Source organism: Monodelphis domestica, chromosome 5, assembly GCF_027887165.1.
Source record: "Monodelphis domestica isolate mMonDom1 chromosome 5, mMonDom1.pri, whole genome shotgun sequence".
Taxonomy (NCBI): domain Eukaryota; kingdom Metazoa; phylum Chordata; class Mammalia; order Didelphimorphia; family Didelphidae; genus Monodelphis; species Monodelphis domestica.
The window spans coordinates 262,696,049-262,709,883 of record NC_077231.1 but is presented as its reverse complement, the minus strand read 5'-3'; the positions used below and the strand labels follow the sequence as shown (position 1 = coordinate 262,709,883).

Sequence of the window (13,835 nt, the reverse complement as noted above, 5' to 3'; positions counted from 1 at the left end):
ATAGAGAACATTATATAGGATGTAAAATGAGTAATTTTGACTATATTAAATTAAAAATTTTTTTGTATAAACAAAACCAATGTAGCCAGAATTAGAATGAAACCTCAAACTGAGGGAAAATTTTAATAGCAAATTTCTCATATAAATATCTAATTTCTCAAATATATAAAAAACTAAGTCAAATTCATAAGAATACAAGTCATTCCCCAGTTGTCAAATGGTCAAAGGATATGAAGAAGCAGTTTTCAGATGACAAAATCCAAGTTATCAATAATCATATGAAAAAATGTTCCAAATCATTCTTTATTAGAGAAATGTAAATTAAAACAACTTTGAGGTACCACCTCACACGTATCAGATTGACCAAAATAATAGTATTGGAAAGTGATGTTGGAGGGGATGTGGCAAAATTGGGACACTAATACATTGCTGGTAGAGTTGTGAACTGATCCAACCATTCTGGAAGTCAATTTGGAACTATGCCCCAAAGGCTATAAAATGGTTCATACTCCTTGATCCAGTAATACCACTACTAGGTCTGTATCCCAAAGAGATAAAAAAAGAGGGGGACCTACTTGAACAAAAATATTTCTAGAAGTCCTTTTTGTTTTTGCAAAGAATTGTACATTAAGGATATGTCCATCAACTGGGGTACAGCTGAACAAATTGTGGTATGTGATGGTGATGGAATCCTATTTTACTATGAAATGAATGGGATGATTTCAGAAAGAGCTGGAAAAAAGACCTTCATGAACATCATGAAATATGCAGAAGCAGGAGAACATTGTACATAGTAACAGCAATATTATGGAATGACTTAGCTACTCTCAGCAATATAATGATCAAGGACAACTCTGAAGAACTTTGACAAAGAATGCTATCCACCTCCAGAGAAAGAACTGTTGGAAATGGAATGCAGATCAAAATATATTATTTTTCACTTTGTTTTTCTTTCAGGGTTTTGGTTTTCTATGATTATTCTCTTACAAAAATGAACAATATGGAAATATGCTGTGCCTGATAATACATATAACCCAAAACATTGTTACCATCTACAGGAAGGAGGTGAAGGAGGGAAGGAGATAATCTGAATCATATAACCTCAAAAAACTTATTTGGAAAATTATTACAAATATTTGGCAAAATAAAATCTTAAATTCATTGACTGAAAGACTAAATAGTGTAAAAAAGACTAGCTAGAAATTTTCTATTCTTTAGCCTCTTTGGAAGAACTTTGGTGATCATGTTTATTTACATGCTCTTTGCTCTTCAATGGCAATTTTTAAAAGCAAGTTTCTTTTTTATTTTTGTTTATAAAAAGCTGAAAACAGAAAAGTTCTTCATGATCAAGAGGTGGAGAAATGTCTCATAACCCTTCTGGGAGCTGAAAATGATGGAACAAAAGTTGCTGCTGCCAAGGTGATTTCGGCAATGTCTGAAAATATGCAAAGCAAAGAATATTTCAATACTGAAGGTAATGTGCAATATATAATATTATAAAAATTGGCAGAATTATTATCCTCTTGTCATTTGGTCATTTTTCTGTCATATCCAACTTGGGTTTTCTTGGCAAAGATACTAGAGTGGTTTGCTATTTCCTTCTTCAACTTATTATCTGCTTGTGCCCTAGAATTGACTTAGTCACATTTTCTATCTAAATTTTTAAAGGGATTCCACAGATAGTTCAGTTGCTGAAAAACGAAAATGATGATGTAAAAGAAGCAGCCTCTGAAGCTTTGGCTAATCTGACAACAGCGAATTCAATCAATGCAAAGTAAGTTTAAAGCTCTTGTACCATTATTTATCATTTGACTCTTCAGCACTGCAAGCTGTCCCAGTGATCATATTTCCAAGATGATTTTCTTAATCTTTCCAGGTGGTCTGTTGCAGATCATTCTCTCTAGATCACTTATAAGAGGATAATAAATCATCAAAAGAAAAAAAAACACTTTCTGGTGGCACTGAGAAACACCTATTTTCTGGCTTGTTGAATTTGTGAAGGTCATTTGAATCAAGCAAAATGATAAATGCCAGTTAAAATAAAAACTTTTAAAAACAATCCCATAAAATGAGAAAAAAGTCAAAAGAGTGTGATATGGAAATATGCCAATGCCTATGATAAGAATTAATATCTGAATACCAAAGTAATTCCACAAAACAATACACAAGTTATTTTCAGGAAATTCTTGAAAATATAATTTATATGTTTAACACCGGAACTTTAGGAAAAAATCCTTTGGCATTAATTTTATTATCATTAATTTTAACTTGGGAAAAATGCTTCTCAAACACATAACAATCTTTCTTTTTCTTCCTCACTTTTTTCCCTCTTCCCCAAACCTTTTTCTCTTCCCATTTCTCCCAGACAAATATTTTATAATAGTGATATGAAATAGCAAAATTTAACAAGGCAAAATACATGTTACCAAAGAAAAATAATAGTCCCTTTAAAATGTTGCCATGTTTAGTAATTCCTCAAATTAATATTCATCATTATTTCAAAGGGCAGGCAACATTTCTAGAACACTATGACAGAAATACTAGTGCAACAGGGCTACTAAAAAGTTATCTGTCTTTTCCGAGGAATTTGGAATAAACATTTTGATATGATAAAAAGGCTGTACTGGATTTTATCTTTATAAAGATTTAAAGAAATTCATAGAAAACTGGCCAAGGGCTAATTTTTAAAATAACAGTTCTTGAAGTTATTTTTTCCTTCAGCTTATGACTGCTCATTTTGAAGATTCTGTCATTTATATAATCTTTTTATGCTTTATAATCATCATGCTTAAATAAAAGAGGACTAAATTTTGTTTGCCTTTTCTTTCATGTCTAAATCCTTATGAAAGTAAATAAGATAGTGTCTAATAACACAAATTTCTCATCTGTTGGATCAGGCTTTGTTCTTTCATATTCCTAATTGCTACTATTCATTGTAACTCTATTATTTTGTGTGTTTTTTCTTTGGGTAAAGGAGATGAGCTATGAATAAGGGCTATTCTTGCAAGTCCTCTTAGTTGCTGTTTTCCTCACCTTCTAAGCTATTTAAATTTAGTCTAACATGTTAGTCAAAAATTTACATAAATTTTGTCATATGAATTGTTTATCAGGAAAACACTAATTTTAGTTATAATTTTGTTAAATTCTGCAATACTGGTGGAATTCGACAATATTAATGAAAACAAAAATATTTTGTCATTAATATCTTAAGTCCTATCAAAAGTTATGAATTTTTAAATTCATCCTGTGGTATAGAAATCTAATGGGAGGAAAATAACAATCAAAAACAGAGAAGAAACGCTATTCATGTTTTTTTAAAGACTTTTCTACCGATTAAAAAAAAATCCAACTTCTTCAGAGCACAGAAGGCACTGGACTAGGACTTCAGTGGGAAGTTTTTTTTAATTGTCTTATTTTCTAGAAGTTAATCTTAGATGCAGTAAACAATGACCAACTAGAGCCTTGGGTTTTTAGTTTTTTCAAATAAATTTGAACATTCTAGTTTGTTTCTTTTTTGTGTTATAAATATTGTAAATGGGAATATAATTATCTCCAACTTTAAATATGGGAAACAGTTTAATCTCTTCTTGATGATTTACTGCCCTCATTATATTGATTATTGAGCTATAACTGTAACAGTGATGTCTCTGAGGACAAATCGAGGGCCATGGGGTTTTTTCCAAACACTCAATAATGAGTCTCCTGTGTTTTAGGTTTCTCTTCTGTTTGTGACCATAAGTTTTTCTGCCTCTCTTTTCAATCATTCCTCAGTCTGTCTGTACCAATCATTCTCCTCTTCTCATTTTCAACTCCTCATTTGTCAAAGAACAAAACTTATTCGAATTATGCATAAAGTAAAAAAGAATTATGCATAACGTACAATTAAAAGCATTCTGAGCAACAGATTATTATTTTCTTTATAAATGAAAGTGCTTCATGGGGTTTACAATATCTATTTTGTTTGTTCAGAAGCCTTTGTTTGTTGCCTGGTTCTCATCATTGTATTCCACAGGGAAACATGTCTAGCAGACACCCCTTTTTCTCCTGAAATCAGGAAAAGAGAAGTAGGTTGTCTCAGTGAAAACTATCCCTTTTCTCCCACTTTCTCCCATGGCCTCTTCCCTCTCAAGTCTATCCAGCTCTGCCTTCTCCTTCTATCATGCCTTTCAGGATCACAGTTCTGTTATTTTAAACAAACTTTGCATCACAGATCTAGAGTTGCAAGGAACCTCTGAGGCCAGTCCCAATGTTTTACAGATGAAATGACCAAGACCAAACTATCAGAATTAAAATGTGAGCCCAAGTTCTTCAACTGACTATAAAACTAGTCCTCTTTCCATTTTTGCCTCCTTCCATACTCTGGCACTCATAGACACCTGGCTTTCCTTCTCTTACCCTCCCGCCATTCCCCAACCCCCAAAGACATTGTCATCCTTGGTCATGAAAAGAGGATAGATGAACTTTCCCCCCACTGCTACTCCACCAACATCTCTCTGCCAAATAACAACATTTTCCTCCTTTGAAGTCTTCTTGTTGCAGATATGACCCTCCCCAAATTCTCATGACAATTAGCTACTATTCCCAAACTGTTCTCCCTCCTTTCTTAAGGAATATAGTACCTGGCTCACAGTCTTCCTCTCTCCTCCAACCATTGCCCTCATACTTGGGTACTTCCATATAATTCTTGCTGTCCTCTCAAGTACTTGAACCCAGATTCCAGTTCATCAGTCTCCTCAATTGCCATGCCCTAAACCCTCACCATAAACCTCAGCCACACACTATGATGGTTATAACCTGGATCTCACCATCCACACTTACAAAATTCCTTCTGTCTTTCCCTATGCTTTATTCCTCTTTCACTTATTTTTTTCTCCTCACTCCTCACCAAACTCCAATATCTCCTTTCAGCATTTTATCAGACCCATTGGCCTTAGTCTGAGCTAATTGCAAGTTAGTCTGAATAAATATAATGGGTTTGTCAGCAAATGTGAATGTATATACACAAAAGGCCTAGAAAGAAAAAAATTTCATAATATGTATTATCTCAAATGAGATATTTGTGAAGCACTTAGGCCAGTGCCTGGCATATAGTGGGTGATTAATAGATGCCTGTCTCCTCTTCTCCCCATCATTTTCTCTAAACCCATTTCAGTAGCTTCGATTTGATTAATTTCTACAAAAGTCCATTTAAATGGTTCCTATCTTTGTAAATATATGGCAACCATTCTAAAATTTAAATACCTTAATTAACGGAGTGAAATAATTTCTTTTTCCAGTATGGTACCTGGGGAAGACTTGGCTCTCTTTACTGCCATTCACCACCAGTCCCATCCCAACTATCCTGAAAGTCAGGGGAAACAATCAAGAGTGGGAAGACTTGTGGTGAAAAGATATTTGTGAACAACAAAAGAAGGTTACAGAGAAAGCTTAATCGAATGGGTGGAAGAAAGGGTTGGGGGCTAGGGAGGTCTTAGCTGGATAAAAGATGAGTCTGTACAGATAGGTGGTAGAGAAATAACTTATGGCCCAGGCAGAAGGTAGTTCCGAATTACAGGGAACAGTGGAGCAGGAATTAGAATTCAGCTGAGTGTCAGGCATAGAGGATCCTGATCAGAAGTGTCCAAATTCCTCAACAGATCTTAACTCTCAGGTGGAAGTTCCTTACTTGATGAGAGTGGTAGAGGGTGAATTATTTCTCTTACCAAAAAAATGAGTTGCTCCAAAAATAATTTTATTTATATGTATGCTTATATAGATAAATACATGATATTTATCTAGGGCTGTGCAGAGTACAGTACTTGGTGCTAAGGAGAAGTGTGAAACAAGGTCCCTGGTGAAGAGATTATTGTGGGGGGGCAGGACTGGGGGAGGTCATCAGCAGATGCCATCTTCATCCTCCATTACATCCTCAGTGTGCCACCAATCTGGCACATGCCAGTAGACAGTGGGGTTAGATGAAGAGTGGAAACAAGAGTTCATCTTTGGAGAAGAGTTTGTCCATGAGCAACCATGTAAGGTAAACTATGTACAGTCAGCAGCGAATAATTCAAAATCAAAGTAAAAGATGTGTTCATGGTGAAGTGTTTGGTGTTGGAATGCATAAAGGGGATGACAAATTTGCCATTTTTTTTTAATCATTTTGGATTTTGGTGAAAGTGATCAAATGAATGAGTAAAGACAAAAAGAAACAAAGTACACATTCCCAACCTCCCCAGTCTGACAGTATCTTATCAGTAAGGTGATAAAATTTGAAATCAGTCAATAAGTATTAAGCATTTACTCAATGCTGGGCACTGTGCTAAATGCAAAGATAGTCCCTGCCCTCAAGGAGCTGACAATCATGTAAAAGGGGTTAGAGTGGGTCAAAAATCCAAGGTGTATGAGAACATTACAAAATAACATTTATACTGCAAGACTACATAATTTCCCAATTAACATTTATTAAGTGCTGGCAGAGTGCTAACGTACTACAGATGAGAAATCAAAAATGAAACCATCTCTGCCCTCAAGGAGCTTACATTCTATTGGGGATGTACACATGTATAGGAAGAGCAAGGGCTTTGTTCCTGGAAGGGCTAGAGAACAGGGGTCATGAGCCCCATCCATCCCTTTATATTTCTGCTCCTGAAGTAATCTACCTGGACCAAAGGTGGCATCATACATCATACATGGTACAGAAAGGATTTTAAAGGAATTTCTTTCTTCCTTTAAGTCAAATAATAGACTTGACAACAGGGAGTGGCAGCTCAAAATAAAGTCATTTTTGAAAACATAAATTTAAACTAATTCTGAGGACCAGCTGGCAAGTTGGCTGTGGCTTTCTCATTTAAATTACAAATGATTGCCTCTGAGGCTCCTTACAAAAGAGCTGACACCTGTTCCCTTGTGGGAAAAGACACATACACACACACACACACACACACACACACACACACACACACACACACACACACACACACAGGTGAATGCATGGCAATTCAATTGACTACCAGAAGGAGATACCAGAGAGTGGCAGATAGAAACAAAGAATGTCCCAATAGATAGCAGAATTAGGCTAGCATCATGGTACCCAGCTGAGAAGTTAGCAAAGTCAATGGCAGCCCCATCCAGCCAAGTGCAGTTTGGGACTCTGTGGCAGGAGCAATGAATTGTAGCAACAGAGGTGGTTTCCAATTGGGATAAGCCCTAGGAGTAACAGTTGTGCCTTCCACCACTTGCTCTCAATGTATATATATTCTCCCATTTCCTACTTGCACTTCCACAGGGGTGTGGGAATCTTTGGGAGAGTAGATCAATGGGGGAAATTTTTCCTTCTTATTTATTTTGCTACATGCTTAGTTAAATACTTAGTTTTGTGATAATGTGTTTCTGATTACTCAGGTGACATGTGGCATGGTGGACTTTTATGACATGTATTTTAGTAGAAAATAAATAAAATGTACCTGAAGTTTGGATGGTTTTTTATGGGGGACATTGAGGGGGAAATCCTCTGGGGCTACATATATAAAATAATGTATTAAAAAGAATTTGAGGGGCAGTTAGGTGACTCAGTGGATAGAGATTCAGACTTGGAGATGAGAATTCCTGTGTTTAAATCTTGCCTCAGACATTTCCTAGCTGTATGAACAAGGGCAAGTCATTTAACCCTCATTGCCTAGCTCTTGCCACTCTTCTCCCTTGGAACCAATAATAAATATTGATTCTAAGCCAGTAGTAGGTAAGGATTTTTTTAAATTTGAAGACCTTCTCAGTGGTACTTTATGGCTAGCCACAAACTACAAAGAATCAATCATTCTCCTTTAAATCTGCCTTGCTTTTCTATTTTCTTATTGGAATAAAAACTACTGAACTACCGAAAGGGAAAATTAATATGCTGAAGACTTGATAGGACAAAAATAGTAATACGTCTAAATATTTGTGACTTCATGGATGTCTATGTGTATTTCAATGTAGACCACAGCTTGCCCCATACCTTCTGTGTCATTATTGTCCATACTTTCTCATAAGTCTTCCATAGATTTTCTATCTTGGAGGATTTTCTCTAGGCTTTATAAAATTCTATGGCTGCCACAATTGTATGTGGGCAATTATTCTTATTATTCTGCTCTCCCTATTTGATCAGTCTTTTCTGATCTAACCCCCATTGCCTAGCCCTTACCACTCCTCTGCCTTGAAACCAATACACAGTATTGATTCTAAGATGGAAGGGAAGGGTTTAAAAAAGAGAGAAGAAAACACATGAAATCTGGAGATGGCATGTCATATTATGAATAGTAAGGAGGCCAGTTTCACTAGATCACAGAGTACATGGAAAGACATAAGGTATAAAAAGACTGGAAAGGTAGGAAGAGGCCAGGTTATGAAAGGCTTTAAAAGACAAACATAGGGAATTACATTTGATCCTTGAGGGAATGGTGGCATTGAAGTTTATTGAATAAGAGAAGGCATAATCAGATCTGAACTTAAAAATCACCTTGAAAACTGAAGTAAAGGATGACCTGGAGTGGGGAGAGACATGAGGCAATGGGATCAATCTGAAGGTTTTTTGTGATAGACTAGGATCATGCCATCAAGCTGCCATACTTGGATTCTACTATTAGAGAAGTAGAAATGATTCTAAAGAGAACGAAGATGAGAGCAAAGCAGCCAGATTGGACCAAGTTTACATAGAGATTTGTGCTTGAGACAGTCTGATTATGAGGCTATTGAAGGACTGATTCACAAGGTATTTGAATCATCTAAAGATACAAAATAATATAGGAAAAAAAGTTGGACTTTATCAATATTAAAAAGACAACTGAGAAAACCTCAATAACCACAAACCTATAAACCTACTTCCCCATCTATACAAATTGAAGACATCCTTAATGAGTGAACAGGCAAGCTTTCACAAGCAATATTCTATAATGGACCACATCTTTGCCATCTCTAAATCAGCTGAAAGATGAAAAGAATAGAAGATCTCACACTGCTGATTTATTGTTGATTATGAAAAAAGCATCAAATTCTTGCGTAGCAAAACACTCTCTTCCAACAAGCTATCTCCCCTTCACACATCAAAATTATTCAAGATTCCTTGAAAAGTATAATAGAAATAGTGCTTTTCATAGACTCTCTAATAATAAGCATCAAGTAAGACCTAAAAAAGAAAGATGTGTACTTGCCAAAGGTGTTTGCCACTGGGATGGAGGAGATCGATTGCCGAGTCTAAATTGAAAAAAGATTTCCCGTAAGGCATTGAGGTTCTCCAGATGTTCATGTTTATGGCATTATACAAATTGTGTCAGGCTCTGGAACACTGCAAACCTCCTGGAAGAGATCCATAACCACTTTAAAAAGTTTTATCTGATCAGCAACACAGGAAAGATCAAATATCTAACAAATGTCTAGTTGCCAGATTCAGACATGCAGTTGTATGGATGGCTTATTGGAGTTGTCTATATTTCAGATAAATTGACAATCAGCTGAACCCAGAATTAAATAGCAGAAGTATCAACTGCATTGCCTTCAGGAAAGTTAAAATTTAATTATCCCAAATTTTTCCCAGTAACAAAGGCCTAAATTTTAAATAACAATAATCTTTTAGTGGCATTTGTATAACTGAGAAAGGTCGCCAAAGTATTAAAAAATGAACATCAAACAGAGGGCAACGAAGACATGAAATGAGCAAATAAGACTCCATTTTGCTTATTGATTGATTGTGAAAAAATAATTTGATTGAGCTGCATTGTTGTTCCATTATTTGTGCCCATTGGTAACATCACATAAATTAAAGTATGTATTGCACTTTGAAAACCTTAAAATACTCTACAGATGTGATCTCACTGAACTGGAGTATAGAGGGTAATAAAGGTGGAGTATGTTTACAGAAGTAGTGGCTGGAAAGGAGGGAGCCAAGGACTGAAAGGACCCATGGCTATAGATAGAGGGTTATTATTTGTGTTATTTATTAACAAAGATGTAGTAAGTGACCAAGGTATACACCAAGATATTGTAAATTCCTGGTATGAAAGGATTAAGTCTTTTTCATGCTGGTTTCTAGGTTAGGTGTAGTTAGTGAGAACGTAGCCAAGAAATTAAGGGATTAAACTCAATGTCTTCTATGGTCTGTCCCTTCCAGCTCTAAATCTATTATCCTATTCAGTTCTGGGGATAGCTTACTTTTCATATGCAGTGTCTATCCAAGATCTATGGAATAATAAACTAACTCATTGAATTGCCTATGATACAGCATTTCATAGCCTGGACAGTTTAAAATCTTCATCAATTTGGCTTTTCCAAAGTGAATTTTGGGACTGATTTCTTTTAAATGGTTATGGATCTCATTGAGGAAGCCCTCTTATGATTCCAGTCACTGGAGAAAATCCACAAGACATCAGTAATTATCATTTTATATGGCTGTTCATCTTTTTTTTTAATGTTTTTGAGAATGATCTACAAATCTACCTGGGATTTCCTTGCTTAAGCTAATGAGAAAAGAACATCCGGACTTTTATAGACAATTGTCTACAATTAATCAAACCTCAACAGTCACACAACTGATTGAAAGATATAGGAAGTACAGGATTCCATAGTGTTCAGTTTTTGTTTGTTCTTTTTTTTTTTTACTGTAAAACAACATGACACATTAACCCTCATGATTCTCCTTCCAAAAAATGTCTCTCAATCCTAATAATCCTATTACTTACTAGATTCTCTATCTCATTAGAAATTTAAAAGAGGGAGATTTAGGCTCAGCAAAGGTATTTTCATGGACAATGTCCTCCAGTCTAAATAGAAGAGGAGGCTACATACATCTTCTATCACAGGTCTTTTATGTGGTTCTATTTGTGTATAACATTGTGCTGATGTTTAGGAAGCCTCAGAGTACTACAATCATCAAAGAAGTGAGATAATGTGAACACACAGAAAGGAATATAGAAGTTGAAACAGCTACTACAAAATGAAGAACAAAGAAAATAGGAGATTTTTACCTAGGGGGAAAAAAACCACATGATATAATCAAACAATGCAGTGCTATCTTTAGCCTTTTGTGCTTCCTTTACTACTTGGTTGGAGAATGAGCTATTTTTATGAATTCTTGGAATTTGGAATGGTCATGGTTTTTCTTGGAAAAGTGAATATGTTTTTTTTAAAAGAAAATTAAAAAGCATGTTTGCCTAATACCTTTCAATCAAATTAATCACTTTGATTTTAATGCCCATGATTAGCATGTAGACCTTGCTTCAAATGAGTCACTAGGTCAAATCACCTTTCCAGGATTCTTTTGTTATTAATTTATAACATCACTGACATCTGTTGGATTTGATCAGAATTCATTTCTGGATTTTACAAATGATCCCACACTAGAAAGAAAACTTGCTCTTTCCTGGATATATTATCCAAAATGGATTAATTTGGACTTTTAGCAGATAGTGTATGTTTAGAAGAAATTATCATGTGGCAGATTTTTTTAAATTGCTATCCATATTATAGAAAATACAATAATATAAATATTGAATAATATTTTATTTATCCTACTAAATATTAAAATGGATTTTTTCTTTTTATAAGATTAGAGAGCTAGAAAATTTAAACTAAGAATGAGACCATATGTCATTATTTTTTCAAAAGGACTACATGTTTGGTAAAGAAAAGATATAGCAAATGTGTCATAAATGTATACACAGTTGTAATGAATTAAAATGATCTATTTTAGTCCAAGACACTTTCCCCATGATAGCAAGTTTAGGTGATATCTCTTATCCCTATCCCTTTCCATCACTCTAGCTCCAAAGGAATTTCACCCTTTTAAACATTTTTTCCCGTTGGTCATCAAACTGGTCCCTAGAAAAGTTCTTTGGGTCTAATTCTTTCAAGGAGAGCAGCATTAGCACTAAAGCAACAGTTTCTCTTCACACAGACAGAACCATGGTTGTAACTCTTTAATTCTGGTGCAGTGTGTTGTGTAGAGTAGGCATTCAGTGAATATATATGTTCATTGATTACTATTGTGCTGCTGCCTTGTAGAATGCCACAGACAGGGAACTCTACCCTGGGGAATAAGTTGCTACTGATGCAATGTTATTTGTGGTTAAGACCACAAAGAGCTGAGTGGCAACATCATGGGATCATAGATCAAGAAGAACAGAACATGTGTCCCTGAAACAGTCAAATTTTTAAAAAAGGAGAAATCAATTCAATTCAACACATTTTTATTCAGTGCTTACTTTGTACACTGTAGTGGGCTTAGGTGCTAAGGCAGAAGAGAGAAATCTCCTCCAAATGTATGTGTTTGTCATTATGGTAAGTAAATGCTTAGAGGTCTTTTTATAAAGATAAATTGGCAGCCATTCTGGATGAGGAATATTAACATTTTTTTCTGCATTAATAAAATAATTAGAGAACTTTCCTTATAATTCATACCATACTTATATGTAAGATTATTCATGGAATGGTATATTTGCAGTAAGTTGCATTGATTGGGGTAAAAAGAAGATATACCAATAAAAATTTTTCAAACAAATGAAGGTCTGCATCCCCAAAAAGATATAATTTCTCTCTAATGTAATGTAATGTAATGTAATGTAATGTAACCTTTTTTCTTTCTCCTCCCATCCCCATCTCTTTATCGTAAAAAGAAAACAAGGAGGTTGCCTTAGCCAAGGATGCCTACTTGTTAATGTGTTTTTGTTAATTATTTCATTCCATAGAAAACTGCTTAACTTTGGGCTTATCCATATGTTTGGTTGCAGATTACAGTATTGTCCTTTTGATCACTATATTTTTAAAATGTATTTAGAATATTTTTCCATGGTTACATGATTCATGATTTTTCCCATCCCTCTTTCCTTCCCCCTCTCAAAGCTGACAAGCAGGTCCACTGGGTTATACATGTATCATTGTTCAAAAACTATTTCCATCTTATTGATATTTATAGTACAGTGATCATTTAACATCAAACCCTAATCATATCCCCATCAAACCATGCGACCAATCATGTTTTTCTTCTGTGTTTCTACTCCCACAGTTTTTCCTCTGAATGTGGATAGTGTTCTTTCACATGTGTCCCTCAGAATTGGCTTGGATCACTGCATTGCCACTAATGGAGAAGTCCATTACGTTCGATTGTACCACAGTGTATCAGTCTCTGTGTACAATGTTCTCCTGGTTCTGCTCCTCTCGCTCTGCATCACTTCCTGGAGGTTGTTCCAGTCTCCATGGAATTCCTCCACTTTATTATTCCATTTAGCACAATAGTATTCCATCACCAACATATACCACAGCCATTGTTCAGCCATTCCCCAATCGAAGAGCATCCCCTCATTTTCCAATTTTTGGCCACCACAAAGAGTGCAGCTATGAATATTCTTGTACAAGTCTTTTTCCTTATTATCTCTTTGGGGTACAAACCCAGCAGTGATATGGCTGGATCAAAGGGCAGACAGACTTTTAGTGCCGTTTGGGCATAGTTCCAAATTGCCCTCCAGAATGGTTGGACCAATTTACAACTCCACCAGCAGGATCACTATATTTTTTATGAAAAGGTCTTCAGCTGGATATAACAAAAAAAGTTTTCAGATATAATTTTTCTGTTGGTGTTTTAAAAATAGATTTGGACCTTGCATGACCAGAGGGCAAGCGAAAGCTTGGTAACTTCAAAAAAAAAAAATTAAAGCCTTCTTTTTGGAAATACATTAGCAGAAGCTGAAAGGTTGATATCCAGACTCAATAAACCTATCATTTAGTAAGTTTTTATTGGTTACTCATTGACCATAATATTAATATACAAAGATGTCTGAGGTTAAAATGCATTCCAATATAATAAAAAAAAACATACAAATATAGATTATAAT

General features: G+C 35.2%; 1 protein-coding gene across 8 annotated transcripts in view; it reads left to right on the top strand.

Annotated features, from left to right (window-relative positions):
- ARMC3 (armadillo repeat containing 3) overlaps positions 1-13,835 on the top strand; it is a 128,393-nt gene that overhangs the window by 50,196 nt on the left and 64,362 nt on the right. For all 8 annotated transcript variants that reach the window (XR_008912426.1, XR_001625184.2, XM_007504871.3 and 5 more), the window contains 2 exons: positions 1,322-1,474; positions 1,669-1,774. Coding sequence is in view for 6 of the 8 variants with exons in the window: in XM_007504871.3 (XP_007504933.2) it covers positions 1,322-1,474; positions 1,669-1,774 (259 nt within the window). In the remaining 2 variants the exon portion in view is untranslated. The remainder of the gene's footprint in view (positions 1-1,321; positions 1,475-1,668; positions 1,775-13,835) is intronic.